Source organism: Telopea speciosissima, chromosome 3, assembly GCF_018873765.1.
Source record: "Telopea speciosissima isolate NSW1024214 ecotype Mountain lineage chromosome 3, Tspe_v1, whole genome shotgun sequence".
Classification (NCBI taxonomy): Eukaryota; Viridiplantae; Streptophyta; class Magnoliopsida; order Proteales; family Proteaceae; genus Telopea; species Telopea speciosissima.
This window is the reverse complement of record NC_057918.1, coordinates 60,215,361-60,239,518: the sequence shown is the minus strand read 5'-3', so window position 1 is coordinate 60,239,518 and position 24,158 is coordinate 60,215,361. Positions and strand designations below refer to the sequence as shown.

Below are 24,158 nucleotides of genomic sequence, written 5' to 3'. Positions count from 1 at the left end.
ACATTGGTGGGATGCTACATAACCGGCGGGAAGCTGGTGAGGTTTGAGTGAGAAGCTCAACAATCTATTCTTCTCTCTTCCTTGTTCTTCTTTTGTTTCTATTTTATTACTGCCGCAACCCCTGTTCTGTGGAGTGCATGATACCTGCTACATCAGTGTTATTGTTTGCTGTTTATGAAGCTGAAGTGTTGATCACTTGATCTCATCAAGCCAGCACCAAGTGAAGATTCTGTGGCATCATCCCTGACCTGCGGCACCTCTCCTGTGATGTTATAATTCAGAAGACCTTCAGTCATCTACAACTTCTATTCTGGCCATCAGACTCAGTCATTGTCTTGAGGATGTAGTCCTCCCTTTGAGACCTTCCATCAACCTGAAGATCAGCCTCCTTTAATGGTTAGATCTTCTTCAAGTCTGTAAGTTGCCAAATCTGTCTTAATTTGTAATTTCAGATCCGTGGTGTTATCTCCTCCTACTTTGAAAACAGTGAGGAACATTTATTCACCTACGGAAGTGGACATCATATTAGCCAAATAGATTTTTTCCTAACTGGAAGTTCTAACAGATTGATTTGTAAGGACCATAAAGTTATCCCAGAGGGAGAGCCTAACCACTCAACATAGATTGGTGGTCATGGATATGTGTTTCATCACGCAGGATCATTAGATAGGGGAGCCTTCCTGCCCTAAGGTAAGGTGGTGGAACTTAAAAGGAGACTCCTTAATGTCATTTACTAACAAAATGGTCAAACAAGGAAAGTGTGAATTGGAGGGAGATACTAATCTGATGTGGAACGAGATGTCTAAGTGTATGAAGAAGGTGGCTAAAGAGGTCCTAGGGGTATTTGAAGGAAAACGCCGTTCTCCTAGGGAGACTTGGTTATGAGACGATGAGGTCCAAGCAGCCATCAAGACTAAGAAAGTTAGTTTCAAGGCATGGCAAAGGACTAAGGATGTATAAGATCTTAAAAGGTATAAATCTGCTAGAAATGAAGCTAAGAAGATGGTAGGGATTGCAAGGGCGAAGAAATATGAAGATCTCTATAACAACCGTTACACCAAGGAAGGGGAAAAAGCTATCTATAAGATAGCTAGAATGAGGAAAAGGGTGAGTATTGAGTAGAGATTTCGTCCATGATAGATGCATTAAAAGTGATGATCGTAGAGTCCTAGTAAGGAATGAGGACAACGAAGAGAGATACAACCGTTACTTTTACAACCTTCTTAATGAAACCAACCGAGTTACAGTGGATCAGAACAAGGCACTACACATCAAGTCACATGTCGGAGGTATATACGTAAAATTAGGGTTTCTGAAGTAAAATAAGCACTAAGAAAGATGAAAATAGCCAAGGCCCTAGGCCCAGATAGAGTCCCAATAGAAGTCTAGAATAGCTCAGGAATTAGTTGTTTAATAAGATTGTGTGCACTGAGAGAATGCCAGATGAATGGAGGAGAAGCATTGTGGTCCCGATTTACAAAAATAAAGGCGATATCCAAAGTTGCAACAACTATAGAGGCATAAAACTAATGAGTCATACTATGAAATTATGGGAGAGAGTTATTGAAACCCACCTAAGAAAAGAGAACACTATTTCGGAGAGGTTTTATGCCAAGAAGATCCATAACAGAAGCTATCTACTACTTAGGAGACTCGTGGAAAGATTTAGAGAGAGGAAGAAGGATCTCCATATGGTCTTTATTGACCTAGAGAAAGCTTATGACAGAGTTCCTACAAATTTAATCTAGCATGTGCTACGAAGGAGAAATGTTTCAAGTAAATATGTGGACATAATTAAAGACAAGTATGACGGTGTAGTGACTAGTGTAAGAATTGTGTCAAGTCAAAGTAGTGAATTCTCAATTACAATTGGGTTACATCAAGGATCAGCTTTAAGCCCTTATTTGCGCTTATCATGGATGAGTTAACCAGAGACATCCAAGGAGAGGTTCCTTGGTGCATGTTTTTTGCTGATGACATTGTTCTGGTGGATGAGACAAAAGCTGGAATTAATGCCAAACTAGAGCTATGGAGATCAACCTTGGAATCAAAAGGTTTTAAGATAAGTAGCATGAAGACAGAGTATATGCTATGTAACTTTAGCAACTCCGGGACGGATAATGAGGGGGTGAAAGTTGATGAGGTAGAGATTCCACAAAGTGACCATTTGAGGTTTCTAGGATCAATCATCAGTAAAGAAGGTGATATAGAAGATGAGGTCTCACAAAGGATTAAAGTACGATTGTTGAAGTGGAGAGGTGCATCTAGAGTGCTATGTGATAGATGGATCCCTTTAAATCTTAAAGGAAAAATTTAAAGGACTGCCATAAGACCGACAATGATATATGGCACAGAGTGTTGGGAAGTTAAGTAGTGTCATAGATAAGCTAAGCGTAGCGGAGGTGAGGATGTTGAGATGGATGAGTGGCAAAACTAGAAAGGATAAAATAAGGAATGATCATATAGAGCTGGTTTGGGAGTAGCCCCGATTCAAGGTAAGCTACGAGAAAGTCATCTGAGGTGGCATGGCCTTGTTCAAAGGAGGCCTTCGGATGCCCCAGTTTGTAGGAGTGACTTGATTCAGATTGAAGGCTCTAAAAGAGCTAGGGACAAGCCTAAAATGACCCTTGGAGAAGTGGTGAGGAAAGACATGCATAGTTTAGGTCTTGTTTCAAGTATGATGTCAAATGGAGCTGACTGGAGGGCAAGGATCCGTGTAGCTGACCCCAATTAGTTTGTATAGGACTGATCTGTAGGTGATGTGTTTGTGTGCATTTTCTTTACTTTTAATTTTTATATTCACCTTCACAAGGATTCATGTAACCAACCCCATGGGATAAGGCTGAGCTGTTGTTGGTGTTATCTCCACATCTGGCCATCAGCTACCCAAGGAATTTTGAAGAGTTCTACTACTGTTAGTACGCTACCATCGACCTCAGTTTCAGTCACATACCATGGCTGGATCTGCTACAGGTAGTAAGTTACTAATTTCAGTCCTACCATCATATCTGTTGATCTAGCCATCATCTTGCTGTGATATCTGGAGGTCCATCTCCATTGACCAAACCCTAGAATTGAACCAACTTTGGTAATGATCTACTGAATGTATTGCTAGTTTCGATTTGTTGCATACTTTCTATTTCAGTTCTACCTGTGACAGCCATCGATCCAACCCTTGGATCATCACCAAACTTTAGGGTATTGTTCCCCTACCCTAGCTATCCTTTCGACCAGACTTTGGGCTTCATCTGAGCCCTGGTCCTTTCCCTACTGGTTTACTCTTGTTGCTGGAATTTTTGTTTCTCAGTTCTATTTGTGAGTTTGGGTGTAACACTTGCTGTTTAATGAGTTTAGCCCCACTAAAAAGGATCCATGTAGCCAACCCCAATTAGTTGGGATAAGCTACTCCTAAATTAGTTCTAGTTTTTTCATTCCTTATTTTATCTTTTCTAGTTTTACCACGCATCTATCTCTCAACTTATCATTCAATGCAGGATGCTAAAACTATTACTATGAATGTAACATATGCATTGAGTGTTTTACTATGCAACTAACACAATGAGGTATGTGGTAACTAAATACATCAACAAGAAATTAGATTTAAGAATCAAAACTTGGTACTACCAAGTCATACCCATAGTTGTCAAGGCGACACCTATGCGGGCGCCTTGTTCACCTAATTGGTGTCGCCTTTACTTTTGACCCTCTCCGACGCCTTGGGTCGCCTAGGCACCGTGACAACTATGGTCATACCACATAAGAAAGAAATAAAATAACCATGCCATGGATTCCAGCGTAAACACGTGCAACTAATCATAACTCATCAAGAACAGCTAGAGCAGAGAACCACTGATATTAGATAGATTCAAACTCCTAAAACAACTAAAAAAAATGTGTTGCATTTTGTTTTAGATTGAGAGCTTGTGGCTTCAAGGGATGAAGATTTGTTGTAATTTTGAGGGAAAATATCTTCATTATTATACAGTGTCACAACTTTTCAGCGGTAGTTTTTTTCCTGTTATTGACATGAAATAAGACGGGGACACCCCAAGTGTCCCAGAATAGTTGAATCAGAAGAACATGAAAATTGTGTATTTTTTGCATTAATTGTATTTTATAATCAACAACACTGGTTTTGAAAATATATACTAAAAACGGAACATTAGGACACAGTATCAGATAGGGACAGCCTAAATAAAAAACCAGGTTGGACATGTACATGTCCTTGCCTGAAATCCAGCTTCAGATATATATGCAGGACATGGCCAGTTGTCTGGGGTAGAACAAGATTCCTAATTCAACTATTGCTGGGAATTCTACTTATCAAAAGACTAGGATTCGCAATTCTAACTTCACAAATGACTATGAATTTCAGTAAAGTAGAAAGACAACTTGAAATAGAAACTGATTTGCAGGATTCATAAAAAAAATAGCTTTCCAGTGCACAAGGCTGAAGGCTCCTGCTACTTCAGGGTCTGAGAGGGGCAAATGTACGCAGCCTTACCCCTGCCTGCTTTGCAGAGAGGCTGTTTCCATGATTTGTATGATTCATAAATAGAGCAAAAATTTCCAGAACTGGACAAAAATGGAAGAATTCCATTAGAAATTCTAGCCATTGGATGGGAATGAAAATTCATGTCCAGTGAACAGTATAACTTAAAACTTTCCAACCGCTGGAATGGATCAGATTTCTCTGATTTGTAAGATGGTAAAATGGATCAGGTTGCAGATCTGATCCAGAGATTCTGACGGAACCAGGAACTCAAATAACAGTTAGAAAGATTTCTCAACTGAACAGAGAATCAAGACCAACCTTGTAACTTTATTTCAGAAACTGATAAATGAACAATAACTGAATATAAATCACAATAATAGAAGTGCCAATGCTCAGATATTATGAACTGAAACAGAGAATTCAAGTACTGAACTGAATGTGTGAAGAAACTCAAACAAGATGAAGGAAATCTGAAACAGGCTAATCAGAAGAAAGATCTCCCTGAGGTGGAGAGAATTCACACCCAAGCAGAAAAAACACACAGGGCTACTGAAAAGTAAAACTCAGAATATTATTTGTGAAATGTGAATGCCAGAAGCTGAGTAGACATCCTTACATAGATCATCAAGAACAGACTCCTACTATAATTAGGATTAGCCTAATCAAATTAACTACTTAATGAACCAATAAAAGACCTAAAACAGCATTAAACAACTATAGAATCCTGATTTGACTAGGAAACTGAGTCTCAAACTCCAAGTACTATAGGACTTAACAGGAAAAACTGAAAGATCTATCGACCAACTGATGGGTCCCCAGGGAGGTCAAAACCACCCCATGCAAGGCTTATGCAGGCCTTGTTTTAGGCCCTATTTGACCCACAACTCACAAGTTCTTCTTGCTGGTGCTGACTGCTGCATCATTGTCAGAACTGGACTTGAATTTGCCTGGTTTTTGCGACCCCTATTAGCCAATGACTATTTGATCAGGAGTCTTGTCCATATGAATCTGATCTGTTCTTTTTTTCTATTTCCTTAATTTTTTCTCTGCCCTAAATGATGACATTGACAACACATCCACAGCAATTAAGTGACACAAACTTCCACATTGCTGATATCAAAAGTCTATTATCTGGGACCCTCAACTCACTACTTGATTAGAGATTAGAGGAAAGAGAGTGTAGCAGCACAGCCTAGATTTATGGATTTCCAAAGGCTGAACTACAAAGGAATTCATTGAATAGGGTTAAAGAGTGTCATTAGAAATTGAAGAGAATAGGGTAAGAAGAAGAAATAAGCACTTATGGGGCTGTAAACAGTACCTTGAAGAAATACAAAGATGAAGGGAAGAAAAAGATGAGAGAGAAACTTAGCCTTGCCGATCAATAAGTAATCAACCAAAACTCAAACTAATCCATTTAATCTCGCGTAGCCAGAGGGCAGACTAGATCCTTATTATGACTAGAACTTCTCTAATCCTTAAAAAAAGTGTCCCAGTGCACAAGGCTCCCGCTATTGCAGGGTCTGGGATGGGCAAATGTTGCAGCCTTACCCCTTGCTTCACAACAGAGGCTGTTTCCAAGTTTCGAATACCATTGAGCCAAGGCAGACTAGGAATTAAAGACTATCTACAACTTCAGAAATCCTACAGAAACTTGGACCAAATAACCAATTCAACTCTCAAACTCCTAATGCTATTACCAAAAGACCTATAATTAGCATAGCCACTTGGACTAAATTTTGGGGCTTTATATTAAAAACTATCGCCAACGTCATAAATCCTATAGAAACCAGAGGAGTGATTTGATTCAGATTGAAGGAACTAAAAGAGCCAGGGGCAGACCTAAAATGACCTTAGGAGAAGCGGTGAAGAAAGACATGCATAGTTTATGCCTTATATCAAGTATGACATCGAATAGAGCTAATTAGAGGGCAAGGATCATGTAGTTGACCCCATTTAGATGGGATAAGGCTGAGTTGCCCTATGTAGTCATCAAACTGGGAAAGGGATTGGATATCTGGGGTTACATGATGGGACGCCCCCGTGTCAGGATACCACGGTAAAGCAGTGGATGGGTGGGGGGTAGGCAACAGTGGTGGATTTGGATGACCAAAAGTGGAAGAAGAGGGGGGATAAGAGGGATAGGTGTAATGGACGATGGGTGGAGGGTTATTGGGGTGGTAGGGTAAGGGTTGGTTAATATTACCATTTTGTGGACGGAAATACCAGCGGTCTATTGAGTGAGTAGTGCGACGGCAAATAGAACCACAAAAGGGCCCAAGGTATTGGCCGCCATAAGGGCCTCCACGACCACGACCACCACGGCCACGGCCCCAACGGCCACCACTACCCCCACGTTGAGGTTGCTGAGAAGCAGAGTCTGAGTTGGATCCCGAACGTTGAACAGTATTTGCAGTAGGAGCACTTGTAGGAGAAGCAGCATCAGTGAGAGTAAGTTTCTTCATAGAGGAGCCATGCAGAAATTCATGGCTGAGGAGCATAGTATGCAAATCATCATAAGTAATGGGCTCGATCCTGGTCAGAAGAGAGGAGACCATGGATTGAAATTCGGATCTCAAACCCCGAAAATTTTGAAGATTGAAGGTACTAGGACGCAGGGCATGGCCTGCAGCACCCAGTTCGGCTGCAATAGTCTTGGCACATTGCAAAAAGTCTGAGACTGGTTCTTCAGGTTTCTGTGTCAGATCTTGAAGGGCTATGGTCAGGGACATAATCCTGCTCTCAGATGGAGAAGAGAAAGCAGTATGAAGTGTGTCCCAAATAGCCTGACTAGTTTTCTTTCCAAGAACTAATGGAAACACCTCTTCAGAGAGAGATGCAAGAAGAAGGCTGCGAAGCATAGAATCTTGACGATGCCAATGAGCACGGTCAGTAGGATCTTCAGGACATGCAGTACTTCCATCTAGATAGCCAAACAGATTTTGGCCATCAAGAAAAGGTTCAACTTGATTTTGCCAAAACAAGAAATTCTTAGAGGTAAGTGTAGAAAGCCTAAGACCTGTAACTAGTAACTTGAGAGAAAAGAGAGAAAAGAGAGAAAAGAGAGAAAAGAGAGAATGAGAGAATAATAACTTGTTGTATTCATTGATAGGTAAGCCCCTCTATTTATAATAGAGGGAAAATTACAAAGAGACTAAACTAGGCGATGTGGGACTAAAACCCACATAGCCCACTTACACTTAATAATATAAGAAGAATAAAACTACCCCAAAAAGACCAAAACACCCCCACGGTATTTTGGATTACATATTCCAACACTCCCCCTCAAGCTGGATTATACAAATAAGCAAAGAAAGAAGATCCAGCTTGAACTAAAGAAAAAAAGAACTCCATAATAATGCTAACACTTCCCCTAAAGTTGACGCATACAAGGTACTAATGCCCAACTTGAACAAAATCGGAAGAAACTAAGTTGTAGCAAAATCCAGCTTGACAGATGAATGCAGCTCCCGAATAAACCTACAAGATCTTGAAATAATTGATCTTCAAAACCTGGACAGACATGATCAGCAAACCGGGACTGGAATGGCTTCCAAAAAAGATAGCTTTCAACGATCTTCAATAGCTATCCAGTGATGAATCTCAGATTGTCATAGTGACATAAAATCTTGAAGTTAAATAACTAGGGCAGCAAGCAGCTGAAACAAACTGAATCAGGTAGCGAAAAAAAAACTGTATCAATCCAACTGAAAGTCCTCAAATAGGCAACAACTAAATATCTTCAATACTCTTCAATACTTCAATCTCCCCCTTATGGCAAACTCAACCCAATAACAAAGTAGATACCCATTGGCAATGGTGAAAACTCTAATATTCTATGTTTTGCACCAAGTATTCCTGCAAGTTCTACTTCTACAATGTCTGCAGGTGTACTGTACATAATCTCCCCCTCAAGTGTAATAATACACGTGGACAAATAATGGAGATGATGTAAGGTTTAATGGCAAAAGCGTAATTTTCCAGAATTTTTCAAAAGTGCTATGAGTAATTAAAAAGGAATGGCAAAATTATAATTTACCAAAAGCTTCCAAAGGTGTTATGGGTAAATACCAAAGGTATGGGATATGAAGGGAATTAGAATTATTGAAAGGGAACGATGTTGGAAAAAAGGATGGCATGGCTATAATTTGGTGGAAATCCACTTTTAAATACAATCCAAGCCAAAGGGCAAACTGGTATTAAACCAGAATTTTCAAGGGTCAATTGGGTAGTCAAATAGGGGAATGTATGAAAAAGTAATGGCAGTTCCGAAATAACCAGAATTTTGCAAGGGGTCATTTGGTAGATAAAGAGGCAATGGGACATGATGAGAATTAAAATTATTGTAAGGGGACAAACTAGGAAGGGCTGTAAAATATAGGCTAAGTGGAATAAGAAGAGAAAGGAGGGGTAATATAGTAAATAAACAAGAGCTGTCCTTAGCAAATAAGAATAATAGTCTTCTTCAACCTTTGATAGTTTGCTGGAACAAGGAGGGCGGTAGAACCAAGTCTGCTTTCAGCCATGAGAACTCGGCAATAGGAGTTTCGATGGGAGCTGTTACTTTGGGAAGAGGTCGAAAACTTGAATACCTTCAGGAAAGAGATTGAACTCCAGCCACATACAAGATAAACAAGAGATTGCCAAACAGAGGCAAAGAAACCCATCGAAACCAGCAATGTTTGCAGTAGAAACAAAATCCACGCAACTCTAAATCGAAGGTCAAAGATTAAACAAAAATCCTGCAACTCCAATCTGCCGGTAGGACTCAGAACCAGATATGATTTCCAATTGGTTTCTCACAACTAAAGAAGATTACACTTCAAAAGGGGAAGCAACGGTAGATATTTGTTCAGTTGAAGGATGGTGGAAGAACAACTTCAATCAAACCAGCAGCAACCAATCGAACCAGTACGTTGATAACAACAAACCAACCAGTAAGCCGATAGCATCAAACTAGCAACAAATAACAAATCAGGATCTGAAAAATCTACTTCAAACGATAGCCCCAACTAGCAATCGACAACAGCAAATCAGAAACAGAAAACGTAAATTCAGATTGGGTTTTCCTGAGGGTTTTGAATCGTTGCCAACAACCAGCAAAGAGAGTGGAAACCTAAACTGGGATGCACGCCATCAAACGGGAGCACTCTGACCAGATATAAGAGCAGCGGCAGTAGGGGATGCACTCCATCAAAACGCAGTTGTGATAAATCTTCATCGAAACCATACGAAACCCTAGTTCTCCTTCTTTTATGAACTAGGGTTTCTTCATAAATCGGAGAAACTTGGAACGACTCAAATCAGCAATCTTGGAGAGAATCAGTTACTGGTTGCCTAGCTCTGATACCATGTAGAAAACCTAAGACCCGTAACTAGTAACTTGAGAGAAAAGAGAGAATGAGAGAATAATAACTTGTTGTATTCATTGATAGGTAAGCCCCTCTATTATAGAAATTACAAAGAGACTAAACTAGGCGATGTGGGACTAAAACCCACATAGCCCACTTACACTTAATAACATAAGAAGAATAAAACTACCCCAAAAAGACCAGAACACCCCCACGGTATTCTGGATTACATATTCCAAAACTCCCCCTCAAGCTGGATTATACAAATAAGCAAAGAAAGAAGATCCAGCTTGAACTAAAGAAAAAAAGAACTCCATAATAATGCTAACAGTAAGTTTTATTGAGATATAGTGATGGGCGTTGGAGAGGGGGGAAGAAGGAGAGGATAGAGGTGATGGAGTGATAGAGGGCAAAGCCGTGGAGGAGGCAACTTCGTCCCCCATAAGAGAAAACAGCCCAAGGGAAAAAAAAAAAGGAAAACTCGTGGGAGATTAGAAGGCTCTTGATACCATAATAGATCTGAAAGATTTTGTATTATTTCACACTGAAAAAGGATTCTCCAGTTTGGAGAATATAGAGTTTACAAGAGGAGACCAGCTCACTGGACTTATACAAGGTAAGATTACATGCAATATTGAATTTCCAAAACACAAAGATGGACTTCCAAAAATACATAGATTCTGAACTTGCAATCCAAGGAACGAATTCACATGTGATGATAAACCAATATCACATGTGAAAAATGAGAGAGAGAGTGTGTAACGTTCAATAGAGGGCAAGGATCCATGTAGCTGACCCCATTTAGATGGGATAAGGCTGAGTTGTTGTTGTATATTTGAGACCCTTACAGTCAAAAACACTAAAAACAAAGGTCCGTAACCATCTAATATCAGAACAAGAACTATTCAGTTTTTAATTGGATAATTTATAGCTCATACTTATTTCAACATATTTACATGTCATATTGAACAGAAAAACATTTTGCGATGAAATGGATTTAATATCAGTTAAAATTGAAAAACCTGATTGTCCAGACGGATATTCAGAGCATCAATGTTTGATATGCTACCATAAGCATTTGCATCTTGCACAATTGCTTCTATCTGAAATGAAAAAGAATTGAAACAAGGTAACAATAGGATACAAACAGTAAAATGTCAAAACGTCTGAGCATAAGTAAGCATTTGGAATAAAACAATACAAGCGGCATAGATTCCCGTAGATAGACAAAGAAATGTAAATTGGTTATTTATCACAACAAACTACTTTTCCAGACCATAAAAGAATCTTTAAAAAAAGGCATGGAAACATTAGATATCATAATAATCTAATGTGCCATAATACTATATAGAATGACACAGAAATTATGATACAAGCACCCTATTTTAACATATACTTACAAACAGATAGAATATAATTCTTCTTTTTTTCCAATGAACCTTTTAATCTCTCCACATGAGTGGAACCATAGTTGTCAACGCGTTCAGGCTCTTTCTTGGGTCTTGGGTGACAGCACGCCTTGTTGACGCTTCATGAGTTTATGTTGATTTACGTTAATTGCTTTCTTTTCCGATGAATATGCTTATATTATATCCTATACTTGGTTTATTATAATTATATTCTCATATTAGGTCATTACTAGCATAATTAAATAATATTGCATTGATATCACTTCTATGTTGCATATGAGTACAATTATATAAAATTACCATTGTGATATTACATAAGGCCCCGTTTGTTTGACATGGATTTAAGTGGGGTGGGAGAACTGATGTGGCACTTCAAAATCTCACCCCAACCTTGTTTGTTTAACTTGCAAAAGCTCAAGGAACAGCATTAAATGCTTTGTCTGCTGACGTGGCACTTGAAAATCCCACCCCTATGCTATCCAAAATCCCGCAAAAAACAAAGGACTTTGGTTACTATTCATGGGAAAAGTAAAAATCCCACCCTTGTTCCCCAATCCACTACATTGTGGGACCCAGTCCCACAACATTCCCACCCCATCCTCCCCGTCAAACAAACGGGGCCTGAGGGAAAAAGAAGTTTGCAAGGTATGTGGCATGTGTGCCCAGACACACGAAGGGCGAAATGAAACCCCCCCCCCGGTGAAATGAAAAATCACACCCCTGTTGGATGCCCCTGCGTACTCTCCTTGAACCCCTCCCCCAGTGCTGATGCAGGGGCCACGCAGTTTGGCAGCAATCCCCCGCCCATTACATAACCATATATTGCATGGCTAGGGCACCCCTCCAACACCTTTGTTGCATAATCGCCTTGACAACTATGAGTTGGACCATTAAAAAAAGTACAAGTTAATTTAAAGAAAACATTAAATTGATAAAGTTGTACAGATACTAAACCATGCATGTATTCCAATATGTTACACCTCCCAACTAAGGGACTTCCATCAAGGCCATCTCAAGACTCAAATATGTACCTTCAAACCATTTGGTTTCACACCTATTGAATAGCGAACAAACTTTGGATATGTAAAAGCAAGAAAGAAAGAGAGGAACTGATAGACAAACAAACTGAAAAAACACACGCTCCAGCTTTCCAGGTGACATGGCAGGGGAAAAAAGTCAACTACAACATTTTCAACAATCTTTTAGCCTAAGAGGATCAAACTTTTATTTGAAATTTCATACTGGAAATTAAAAAGCCGCATATCAGACTGTCAGCAATACAAAGTCAATGATATCAGAAGCCAAGACAAAGTATGGCAGAACTCCCCCCCCCCCCAAATGGAATAGTGTATCTTAACTTTGATGGCTACTCCCTAGGAAATCTTTGGAGCATCAAGCGTTTGTGCAGTAATTAGATCTGATTTGGGGCAGATATAAAGGATCTACTAGTTCTGTAGAAGGAGACTATGAAGCAGGAGTGCTCTCTTACAATAGGATTGGATTTTACTATTAGAAAAAGCTTTAATGACATTGTGATGGAAGGCAATCCAGAATTTCTATCTCTTAAGTGGTTAGTTGCTAGAGTGTTAGAGGTGAAAACAGGGTTCAACCCCACAACATGCAATTGGAATGTCAGCCTCAATACCATCTTGGTTGTGCCATGCATGCCTGGTTCACCCTATATACCACACCTCATCCTTCAAAATGCATCTTCTCCAATTCATTATTCTCTATTGTTAAAAGGCAAAAGTATGTCTAAACAGTCACTCCAACAGGTATCTTTGGATCAATCCAAGGGGTATCTTTGGACTGGTACATCAAACTATGTAATGTGAAAGAGTGGTGTGACAATTCCAACAATTGCATACTAGGGATGGGACTGAATCGGCTATGTATCAAATTTCATACTAATATTCAATCATCTAACCTCCCATGATTTGGTGTGCCACCTGTCAATAATCCAATAATTAGCATGCACTAGCTCAGTAGTCATGAATTTTTTGATGATATGTTTTGCCACTGACTAGTTCAGTTTGGGATGATTTGCTCAGGGGACCTTGGTCCTACCTGTCCCCAAAATTCATCACCATGTAACCTGCCACGTAGCACATCAAAGTGGTTATCTGAAGATTTTCTTTAGATGTGCCTTCGCAGAAAAACCAAGCCCTGAAAGTAATTAGTTACATAAAGATTGACGCAGGTTCTGCAATTAGGCTACTTTTATGGCTTTATCTTCATCCATGTCCAAGCATTAGGTTAAGCAATAGCAATGAAAAATCATTAACAAATAATTTTGAAAATAACTTGATGCATAAATAATTTAAGCAGCACAGAGTCTTACAATGCCCTTATAGAAAGCAATCTGTGGAACTGAATATTTTGTTCCAAGCTTGGAATGTTCATCAGCTACATTATTCACAACCCCATAATAAACCTTGCCGTCATACTGGTTTCGGCAGCCCCTCAACTCAAACTGCATATAAGAAAGTTCCTTGTTTATTTTCAAAAGATACTCATTGAATAGCTGCTTGTGGCTACCTGCAACAAAATAAAAGCAAATAATCCGTATCAAACCACAGAATTATAACTAAAAAAATAAGAATTAAATTGACCAATTCTAATAAAAAAAATTATCAACTGCAATTCAAAATTAAAATCAATAAAAAAAAAAAAAAACTGACAAAAGTAGTTAAACAATAGTTTGAATTGAGAACAAGTTTTACACTACATCTATCCTTTCACCCATAATCAAAAGAAGAAAACTGAAATAGAGCAAAACAAAACCTGGACTTTTTCCTGTGACGCCCATGAAAACTTGATGGAAATCAACTTCCTTTAGAGGACCGCGTGAGAGGAGTGCTTGAACAAGGGTGTGGTGTCTCCAGCTCAACTCAGGCATCTTCGATGGCTCTCCGAAACCCTAATAAGACATGAGTTTGGACTATGGACACGGATGCAAAACCCTTGATTGTCGAAAACCAAGGGATGTTGGAGAAATAGGCTCTTGCAGTGGCTTCACCAAACCCTAATCTCAAAGCAAGCAAGAGAGAGCTTCTTCTACGAGGAGTCGCGGATAGATGTTTTCCCGCCAAAAAATTAAGAAGAACGCGAGCGGGAGAGGTTGAGTATAGCATATGTTGGGTTGTTGGGTAGGCGTTTTAAACACTACCCGCGGTGAAGCACAGAACTATTGGATTTACAAGACACTGACAGTCTGACACTGTGGGGTGGTGGGGCCCTTTGTTATTGTTTTAAGTCAATTCCAATCCAAGGCCTTTTGATTAGAATCTGAAGGTAATGCAGAGGAACTGGCACAAGGATATTTCCACGGTAGTGTTCTTCTTATGTAATCCGTGTGAATGAGATATTTTTTATTTTTTTATTTTTTTATTTTTTTATTTTTTTATTTTTTTATTTTTTTTTTCTTTTTTTTTATTTCTGTATTTCTTTTTTCTTTTTTTTGAGTCAAGTAGCAAGATATAGCCTTCCACTGTTTTTTATTGGGGAAAGAGAATGCTACCTGAGTACATACGGTGTGCTGCCCTTGTGCCCAGACAGAAGGGTAGGGGTGTCAATTTTGGATCGAAACCGGAACCGATCCACCCAATAGCTTATTGGTCCGGATCTGGTCTTAGTGATAGGTTATTGGTCCGGATTAGATCTGGTCCCGAAAACCATTAGAACCGGAAGAAATGACCAGGACTAGATTATCATCTAATAAAATCTGACGAATGATGTCACACAAAAGAAAAACAACTTCAGAAGTTGTGTTTTTGGTATTATCTCCACTCATACCTAACAACTGCAATGTGTAAATTATTATTTCAATAAAAATCTTTATTCACGAACTACCAAATTGGTGATGACAAATGGCGAATTATTATAATAGTTTGCCATTTCTAAACTCTCACAAATGCAATGTGTAGATTATTATTTCAATAAAAATCTTTATTCACGAACCACCAAATTAGTGATGACAAATGACGAATTATTATAATAGTTCTCTCTCTCTCTCTCTCTCTCTCTCTCTGCATAAACTATGTCTAAATATGAGGAATTATGCGGAAGTTGTAGACATCAAAATTAGTTCAAATCTAACATATCTATTCACATAAGATGATAATATATGCATTGACACATTGGAATGTCTACCTTTTTTTCTAGAGCACTCCTATTGTCCTTGTTTTGGGCTCTACGTTATAATAATGTTTGGACCCGCTTAGGAACCGGACCGGACCACCCATTACTTAATGATCCTAGATCTCAGATTTGGAATCGGTGAGCTTATTGGTCCGGACCTGGTCTTCACATCTTAGAGTTGGAATTGCTAGAGAACCGGACAATTGACACCCCTACACAAGGGTGTGTAAAATGATCGTCGCATCCTTGGAAAATTTCGTCTTTCAATGGGGGGATACAACGGTCATTTCGTAGGCATTTGTGTGTGGGAGCAGAGGCAGCGCACCACACATGCCCAGGTAACTTTCTTTCTCCTTTTTTACTATTTTATTGGAAAAAGGATTTACTTCTTGATCACCTGGATCACACAAGAGCACCTAAAATTACCATCTAACCCCCTGTGAGGCTGTGAAACAAAAAATTCCATCCATGTTGATGCCTCTTCGCATGCTCCCATTGGCCCCAGCTTTTGTGCAAGGCTACACAACTAGGCATCGATCACTTGCCCTATTTTATTTTAGGGAAAAAGAACGATGCTTGGTCGTGTGTAACTTGCGCCCAAACACAACCCCCAGAAATGACCACCCACCCCCTACAACTGAAAAAATATCATCATGGTCGATGCCCCTACGCATCCCCTTATTGGCCCCCGCACTGTTGTAGGGGTCACATGACCTGACAGTGCACTTCTTCACTTTATTTTATTATTTATTTGAGTTCCTTGTCCGATAGCATATGCTAGCACACCCTATGTCTGTCTCTCTCCTCCCACAATAGGAGCAAATATATCATTTCAGAGGAGGGAGGATATATAGGGAAAGAGATCGCTATGGCTAATGAAAGAGTGCGCACAAGGAGAACAACTACCTAGCACAATTTGTAGGGTGTTGTGTGTAAAAGCCCACCCTATGTCCTACTAGGAGGTCTCCGGTTCAAGCCTCCTAGTTCTCATCTTCCCTCTCCCTCCTTAGAATAGAATACCTATATACAAAATAATAAAAAAATAAAAAAACAAGATTACGCACAAGCATCGCCCTGGGTGGAATTTTTGCCTTTCCATGAGGGTAACGTGGTACTTTTGTGCTCTTTTGTGTGTAGGCGCATGAGCCACACAGGTCATGCGACCAGGTAGCATTCTTTTCCCCAAATATATATATGGGAAGAATAACTTTGTCCGAGAGTGTGGCCTACGTCACCACTCCCATGTCTATCTCTCTCCTTCCCAAGTAAAAAGATATGTCTACCCTTGTTTCAGGGAGGAGAGAGATAGACACAGGGAGGGCCAGCGTAGGCTGTGCTCCCAGACGGCCACTTCCCATATATTATAACAATTAATATAGTTTAATGATAATTTCCTCTAATATCATAATTAACTTCTCACACCTCATGTTTGCCATGTATTCATCCCATATTGACATAGCATATAATATTACGCTTCTGTAATACGATACAGTTCTTGCTTTTGGAAACCACCTCATTTTACCACTTGATATATTTATTGGGTAGGTTCATTTGAGGACGATAATTTATAATTGCTTACTTTGAGCACAACTGGTTCAAGAGAGTGTGGACATAACTCGAGTAACACTTAAATTTTTGGACAAGTTTTTTTTTTTTATTGCAACCCGAGGAATCAAGTATAGCTTGAGGAGAAGAAGGAAATAAGACAGAGTCTCGGATTTGGTCATGGTTATAACAAGCTATATTATGTTGTATTTTTTCTTTTTGAATTAGAGCTGTATTTGCACAACCAGGATTAAATGCAGTCAAATTGGCATAAATATCCATCCAAAATGACATAAACACCCCTCCCCCCCCCCCCCCCATTTGACAGAGTAGATTGGAGAATCTCTCGTATACGAATACCTTCCCCTATATATGATGTCTTATGATTTCAGAAATCAAGTGATATGGACTCCTCATGAGTTTATCATGTTATTGGTGAAGCCTTCTTACCAAAAAAAAAAAATTATTGGTGAAGCCTAATCTCAGTTTTAATCCAGAAAGTATTGTGGTTCTTCGACGTGTTGTTTGGCTTTCAGAACTCGCGTAAACGGCCAAAAAGTGCATACATCATTGCCAAAGTCACTAATCCCTGAAGAGCTCGTCGAGATCTTCAATTTGATATATAATTCGCCATGTGTTGGTTCAAATCTCGGATCAGACCAGGTGGACTTCTGAGGACAGTTTTGTACTTTCTCTGGTTAGGGTTTTTCTCTATATTGTAACGCATGAAAACACTATATATAGTGGTTATCTCTCTGAGAGAGCTGTGTGAGAGGGTTTGTAATTTCTTCAAGGAAATAGTGGATCTGGACTATCACTCTGTCGTTGATGTAGTCTACCTTCTTGGGGTTGAACCATGTAAATCTCTGTTTTGTGTGTGTATGTTTTCTCTTCTCCTTGCTTTTTTTTGCAAATCGTCATTCTGCTGCGTTATTATCTCCTAACATATCATACAGATCCTTTGAGATCTAATAATTTCCATTGATAATGGAGTCCTATTGTAATGAGGAATATGTGCATGATATAGCATGCTGCCACATGTCATTATTGCCTCATACATGGAGAGGCACTTGATGCCAATTTGAATCAAATACATAAAAGGAAGGCTTGTATGGAATAACTCTTAAATCTCGGTCCCAAATGATCACACGTCTACTACCTCGATCACTGACCAAGGATGTACCCCATTATGGATCCCTTTCTAATAGGAATCAAGCCCTTCTACACTCAATCAAAGTCCCATGAATTGAGGACCCGAGCCACACAGGCTAAGGATTTCCTTACCCAAGCCACAAAGGCCAATGATCTCCTTATTTAATTACACCAAAGTACTTCAAAGACAGCAAATTGACATTTTTTTTGTAAGCCTAAAACTATACACACTTTGAATCTCAGATGATCATCACAATATACTTTCCTTCAGGTGTAGAATTTGATGCAACTCTTGTTCACAACCCTTTTAAAATGATGAAGACATTGTAGCTCAGTTCACAACAATTCCTCGATCAAAGTGTTGAGTCGATTAAGCTATTGTAGTATGCTTGTGTTAATTTTTCTTTTTTTATATATCATGACATCAAATGACTCCACATATTTATAGGCATTAAACTAGCTGTTGGAGTCAAGTTAAGTTTTCTAATTCAAATGGTTTTGAATCATTCTTGTATTTCCTAGGAAATCTAGTTGTTAGAGATCCATTTCTATTCCAAGTTTGTTGGAAGTATAGAATCATTTTGGGGTCCCCAATATTCAACAAATATTTACCAAGAAAAATTAGTTGCAAATATTTACCAAGAAAAACTAGTTGTTGGAGCTCTTCAACATCAATGAAGATGATTAAGAGTTTCACTGAAGTGGTTAGAGTTTAAGTGAGTTATAAATAGCTAGCTAAAGCTTAACCGCACAACATTAAATGTTATTGTGTGGAAGACTGTACGGTTCTCATGATTGTGGCTACATGGACTCAAGATTGTCACTTTCGGACAAAGACAGAAGCAGGTCGCAGAAGAACATGAGATTAGATGTCTTGATATAACTTAAGTCTCATTATTCTCGGACATACATGGATGCTCACACGGAAGTTCGTTAGGTTCTTTCGTGGAATTAGAAATTTAAAGCTCGGTAGTCCATTTGAGATAACTCAAAATTTCTTCTCATTTACCAACTATGCTCAGTTCTCTGTCTCTGTTCACGGAAGACCATGGATAGCAGACTTAGACAGTTTTTTTAAGTCAAACCACAGTTTCTTGGGTTTGTCCATTTAAGTCGTACACATTAGGATTACAATAATATGTCAATATGAAATAAATCCTAACATGGATGGAAGACAACTGTTGCAGATCATATCAATTTAAAGCAGATATGGTGCTGCAACAAGACTCTTTTTGACCTTTTGATTAGTCAGGCCTTTACCTTAATACCGTGGAACGGTTTACCTTATTTTTTGGATCTTGCAGAACTCACATTAAACTTTTCTAACAGAACCTTTAGGTGGTACGATATAACCTCACAACTGTAAAGCCCTTTTTGTTTTTCTGAATATATGCTCCTTTTTTCATCCAAAAAAAAAAAAAAAAAAATCCTAATCTTGTTGAAAGATTCCTTCACACTTGATGTAGCTTTCTATTTTTTGATCTTTCAAGTCACGAAAGACCGTCTCCTATACGCAGAAGACTATCCTCAGCAATTCTACATTCAATCAACATGCCTTGTCATTTTTTAATTGTACCTCCTCTAAAACTTGGGTATCATCAATCTCTTAACATATTAGCACACATGTTAGTACACCCAAATACACATCACACAATTGTTTTCATATCCGAAACACATAATATCTATATGAAACCTTCTAGCTCCAACAACACTGTGGACATATTCTTCGGGTGAACCACGTAGTTCTCTGTGTCTTTGTGGATTGTGTTTCGCTGACATGTATTTGTTGACGAGAGTGCAAGTGAAGGAACGTTTTAGATATCAATGATTCACCCCCTAAGTGATCCATTGGGTGTAACACTAATGTCAAATTTAACTTACGTATTCATGGCTCATATTTGCAATATATTCAAACTGTCCATCACATCACCATTTGGGCTTGGAAATGTGGGTAGGATACATTGAAGTAGTCACCTTCAATGATGCTTCGTAAGTTCCATCACAATTGCTTCCCCTATCCTCTCCGTCTCCATACGGGCACAAGCACCCATTTTGTGTTGACTATTCATATCAACTATTAACAAAAGGTTTCATTAATTATCAACACTCCTATCCATATTTTTATATTATGGCTACAATACAAAACTATTCTTTTAATCACATAACATGTTCATATGGATAAAAAATAATGGAAAAGGAGGGATAGCGAGAATATATTCCATTGTATTAGTTACGTCGACAATGGATTCTCTGGTTACATCTTCAGATATTAAAGTAGACTGGTAATATGGAGAGATTTTCAGAGTTTGGTAAGCAATGATACAAACAAATACAATACAGTAGGTAGACAGAGAGAGAGAGAGAGAGAGACCAATGCTTGATGTCTTATCCTAAAAATGTTTCACATAATAATGCAAAATAATGGGGGAAGAGAGATAGTGTGAGTTGAGTAACCATATATATATATATATATATATATATATATATATATATATATAGAGAGAGAGAGAGAGAGAGAGAGAGAGAAATAATCGGTTTCTTCTCTGAAAACATTCCTTCTTTTTTTTTTTTGGTTTCCCTTTTGTATCTACCAACAACTAGGAGAGATAGGAAGAGATACATATCCAAATAGACCATGAGACATAATTGTTGGGAGACCGATTTGACACCAACAACCTTCTAGCTCCAACAACCCCGTGGACATAGTCTTTGGGAGACCAATCCACTTAGATCTAGATAGATCGTTCATATCTTGGAATACCAAACTCTACACTCAATAAGTTTCAAAACCCTAACTCACAAGAGAGAGAGAGAGAGAGAGAGAGAGAGGGAGAGTTGCATGGTTGCTTAGCCCCTGCATTCAAACACATGAGCGCTTGAAATTACCACCCACCCCCTATGAAAAAAAAAAAATCCCATCCATGTATATGCCCATAGGTGCGCTCTCATTGGCTCCCACAGTGATGTGGAGGCTATGTGACCAAACAATGATCTCTTGGATCTCATATATATATATATATATATATGATCTGCTTACTATATGATTTTGATCACATGAACTTTCATTTCAATGGCATATATTAATGATTTTGGAGTCCTAGACAAAAAAAAAAAGGGAATGCATTCTTTGTCTGGGAGCATGGCCCTTGCGCTAACATGTGGGGGGCCAATGGAAGAGCACATAAAAGTGTCGATAAGGGTGGAATTGGCTCCTTTCATGGGGTGGGGCAATCACTACGCCCCATCCTATATTTGGGCACAGGAGCCATGTTCTCAGACAGAGTCCTTTTTCCCTAAAGAAAAAGGGAAAAGTAATGCTAAACGGTCGCGTGGTTCTTGCACCCAAACACAGGACTATGCAAAATCCCCGATCAGCCTCTAGTGAACTAAAAAATCCCATTGAGTCAAATGCTCCTGTATGTGTTCTTATTAGCCCCACGCTGGTGCAAGCGCTACATGACCCATGGTTCATAATCTCAGTATCACATTGGCCGATTCGCTCAGATCAGATCGATATCGGTGGAGACTTATCCCAAGATAAGAACGATCTATCCAGGTTTAAGTGGATCGGGCTACTCAATTGAATCGCCCGATTCAATCTGACACATGTGGTTCAGTTCGTGATTTCTATATATAGGTTTGATTCTTTAACTTCTTCAATCCGTGAATCACGTCATCTCCATTCTTCACTTCCAGTCTGTGATTCCTATGAAAAGGGTTTTAAAATCTACTTTTCTTCACCAAAGAATCTTCAGTTTGTGCCTTGAGAGTCTCTATTTCTACCAATAAATGACTCTCAAATCTCATCTCCATTCTTCTTTGTCTTCTTCACGGATAGAACTCCAGCCCGATTTCATCTGTTCTAAGCATGGTTCTTAAATTTGCATAAATTTCCTTCTCTCCTGTTACCGTTGAGATCAGCCTGGGTGACTCCTGCATACAAGGGAGACAAGGGAAAGACACAAAGATGACTAGAGATGGGCTTTGGGGGGGGGGGATTTTCCGATGCCTAATTCAAGTCTCAAAAGAAACATCAGTTGTGGAGCTTGAGACAGAAAAAATAGTAGGCTTACAGTCGAATGAATTAACCTCCTTTGTACGATTATTACAGCCATATTTATATGTCCAAGGAAGATTGTCTTGGGTCCACGTAAGCTCCAGGTCCAAGTAGTCCTAAGCTTACGTTAGACGCACCTTTCTTGAACGGGAACCGTTTAACCATCTTGTAACTTGCATAGTGGGAGGCCTAAAGTTGAATGACCACGTGGAGGGTTTTGGCTCTTGGTCCAGCTTAGGGAATGTTGATCCTAACTGTCTCCTCATGCTCTTGGATCAATCACAAGTGGGGTTGCTCACATGGTTTCAAGTCTGGACCCCTGACATGTGTCGTTAGTTCATTGGATAACTGATCTTATATGTGTCCTCTCCTTTTTCTTGAGAATAACTCATCAAGTGAGCGGTAAAATGGCAGTTGCTACTGATGGTAATATTGTTGTTTACTCCCTTGGACACCTAGAGATTCATATTCGTACCTAAATCTCATTGCTTCGATCTTCTCTATTGTGACCAAGAGCGAGAAGAAGACTAGAATTAGTAGCCTCCTTGTTGAGGCGATTGATTGTGCATATTTGTCGCCTCAATTGCAACTAGAGGTAACCAGAAGCTTATGCAACAACCCAAAATTTTTAATAATTTTTTTAATCGATACTGGTCGATTCCCAGGCCTTTCCAACAAAACCAAGTTTTTGCCACTTTTGACCAATCCGGATCGGTATTAGATCAATTTTGGCCTTGACCGATCCCGCGATTGAGAACCATGACATGACAAGAGTCACCAGACACGCTCTCTCTCCCAACCACCACCCAAAAAAAAAAGGAATTCTTCCTGCCATCGCCACGGTTCATAATCTTGGATCGGATCAGACGATATTGTCCCGATCAGATCGGTATCGGCCGAAGGCAATCCCGAGATCAGACCGATCCCTTGTCATTTGCCTGGAGCGGGATTTGGATCGGATTTCTCGTTTTGATCAGCCGATCCGAGATTTGTTCAATGTTCAATTGTTCATACTTGACACTTCACACTAAGCGAGTAAGCGTGCTATAGAGGCATTTGTCAATTGTTACTTTGTCAGTGTTATAATGTATTATATCTTTCATTATCCATCAATGTCACTTCAATACTTCACACTTCACACTCTCTTATAAGTTATAATATATTATATTTATCTATTATGATTCATAGATATTATTTTAAATTTGTCAACGTCACTTCAAAAGTTATCTAATGTGTTTTTAATTTTTTATATAATATCTATTATATTATATAAGTATTTAAGTCTTCAATCCTATGTTTTTATATAATATCTATTATATTATATTATATTATTAAATCCATCTATTTTTATATGTTTTTCCACCAAAAATAAATAAAAAGGTGATTCCCACTTCTCAGGATTTGGAATCTTTGCAATGTTAGCTACTCTATTCTACTCTACTCTGTTAGGATTTTTTGGGCTTAATTAATTATGCCATACCTATTGGTGTGGATCCACAGGCATAAACCCTATTTGGGAATAGTTTTAAGGGTATTGCGGTATACTAGTCTTTTCCATTGTGGGGGTGGATTGGATTAGGGTTTGTATTTGTTATAAATATATGGTTAGGGTCCCTGCAGCCTCTTAGTCTCATTCCCTATTCTTCTCACAAGAAAGAGAGCCAAACTGGGTGGAGAAGGCTGTGGAAGATCCAGACCGAGGGACATCAATTATTGTTCGAGGACGAATCAAGCTTTGGAGCTTTTCCTTGTTATTATTCTTCGCCAACATACGTGGGTGATAAGTATAATTTATTTTTCCTGTTATTTGATTCAATCGTGTTCTAGATCTCTATATGGAGATGGATTCGGGTTTGACAAAACCCAAGGTTGTTATAACAAGTGGTATCAGAGCCATCTATACAGACCTAGAATCAATTGTTTCTTTGTGTGAACACTTGAATCGATTTTTAACGACGAAGAACAATTATTTTTTTTGAATTTTTTCAAGCAAACCCTTGCTTGCTTTG

General features: G+C 38.9%; 1 protein-coding gene across 1 annotated transcript in view; it reads right to left on the bottom strand.

Moving 5' to 3' along the window:
* LOC122656435 (non-structural maintenance of chromosomes element 1 homolog) overlaps positions 1-20,452 on the bottom strand; it is a 29,368-nt gene extending 8,916 nt beyond the window's left edge. Inside the window, exons 1-4 of the mRNA XM_043850955.1 lie at positions 20,442-20,452; positions 14,040-14,306; positions 13,597-13,793; positions 10,869-10,949 (exon numbers count right to left, since the gene is read on the bottom strand). Of these exons, the coding sequence (XP_043706890.1) occupies positions 10,869-10,949; positions 13,597-13,793; positions 14,040-14,154 (393 nt within the window). The 5' untranslated portion in view covers positions 14,155-14,306; positions 20,442-20,452. The remainder of the gene's footprint in view (positions 1-10,868; positions 10,950-13,596; positions 13,794-14,039; positions 14,307-20,441) is intronic.
* Positions 20,453-24,158: the final 3,706 nt, after the last annotated feature.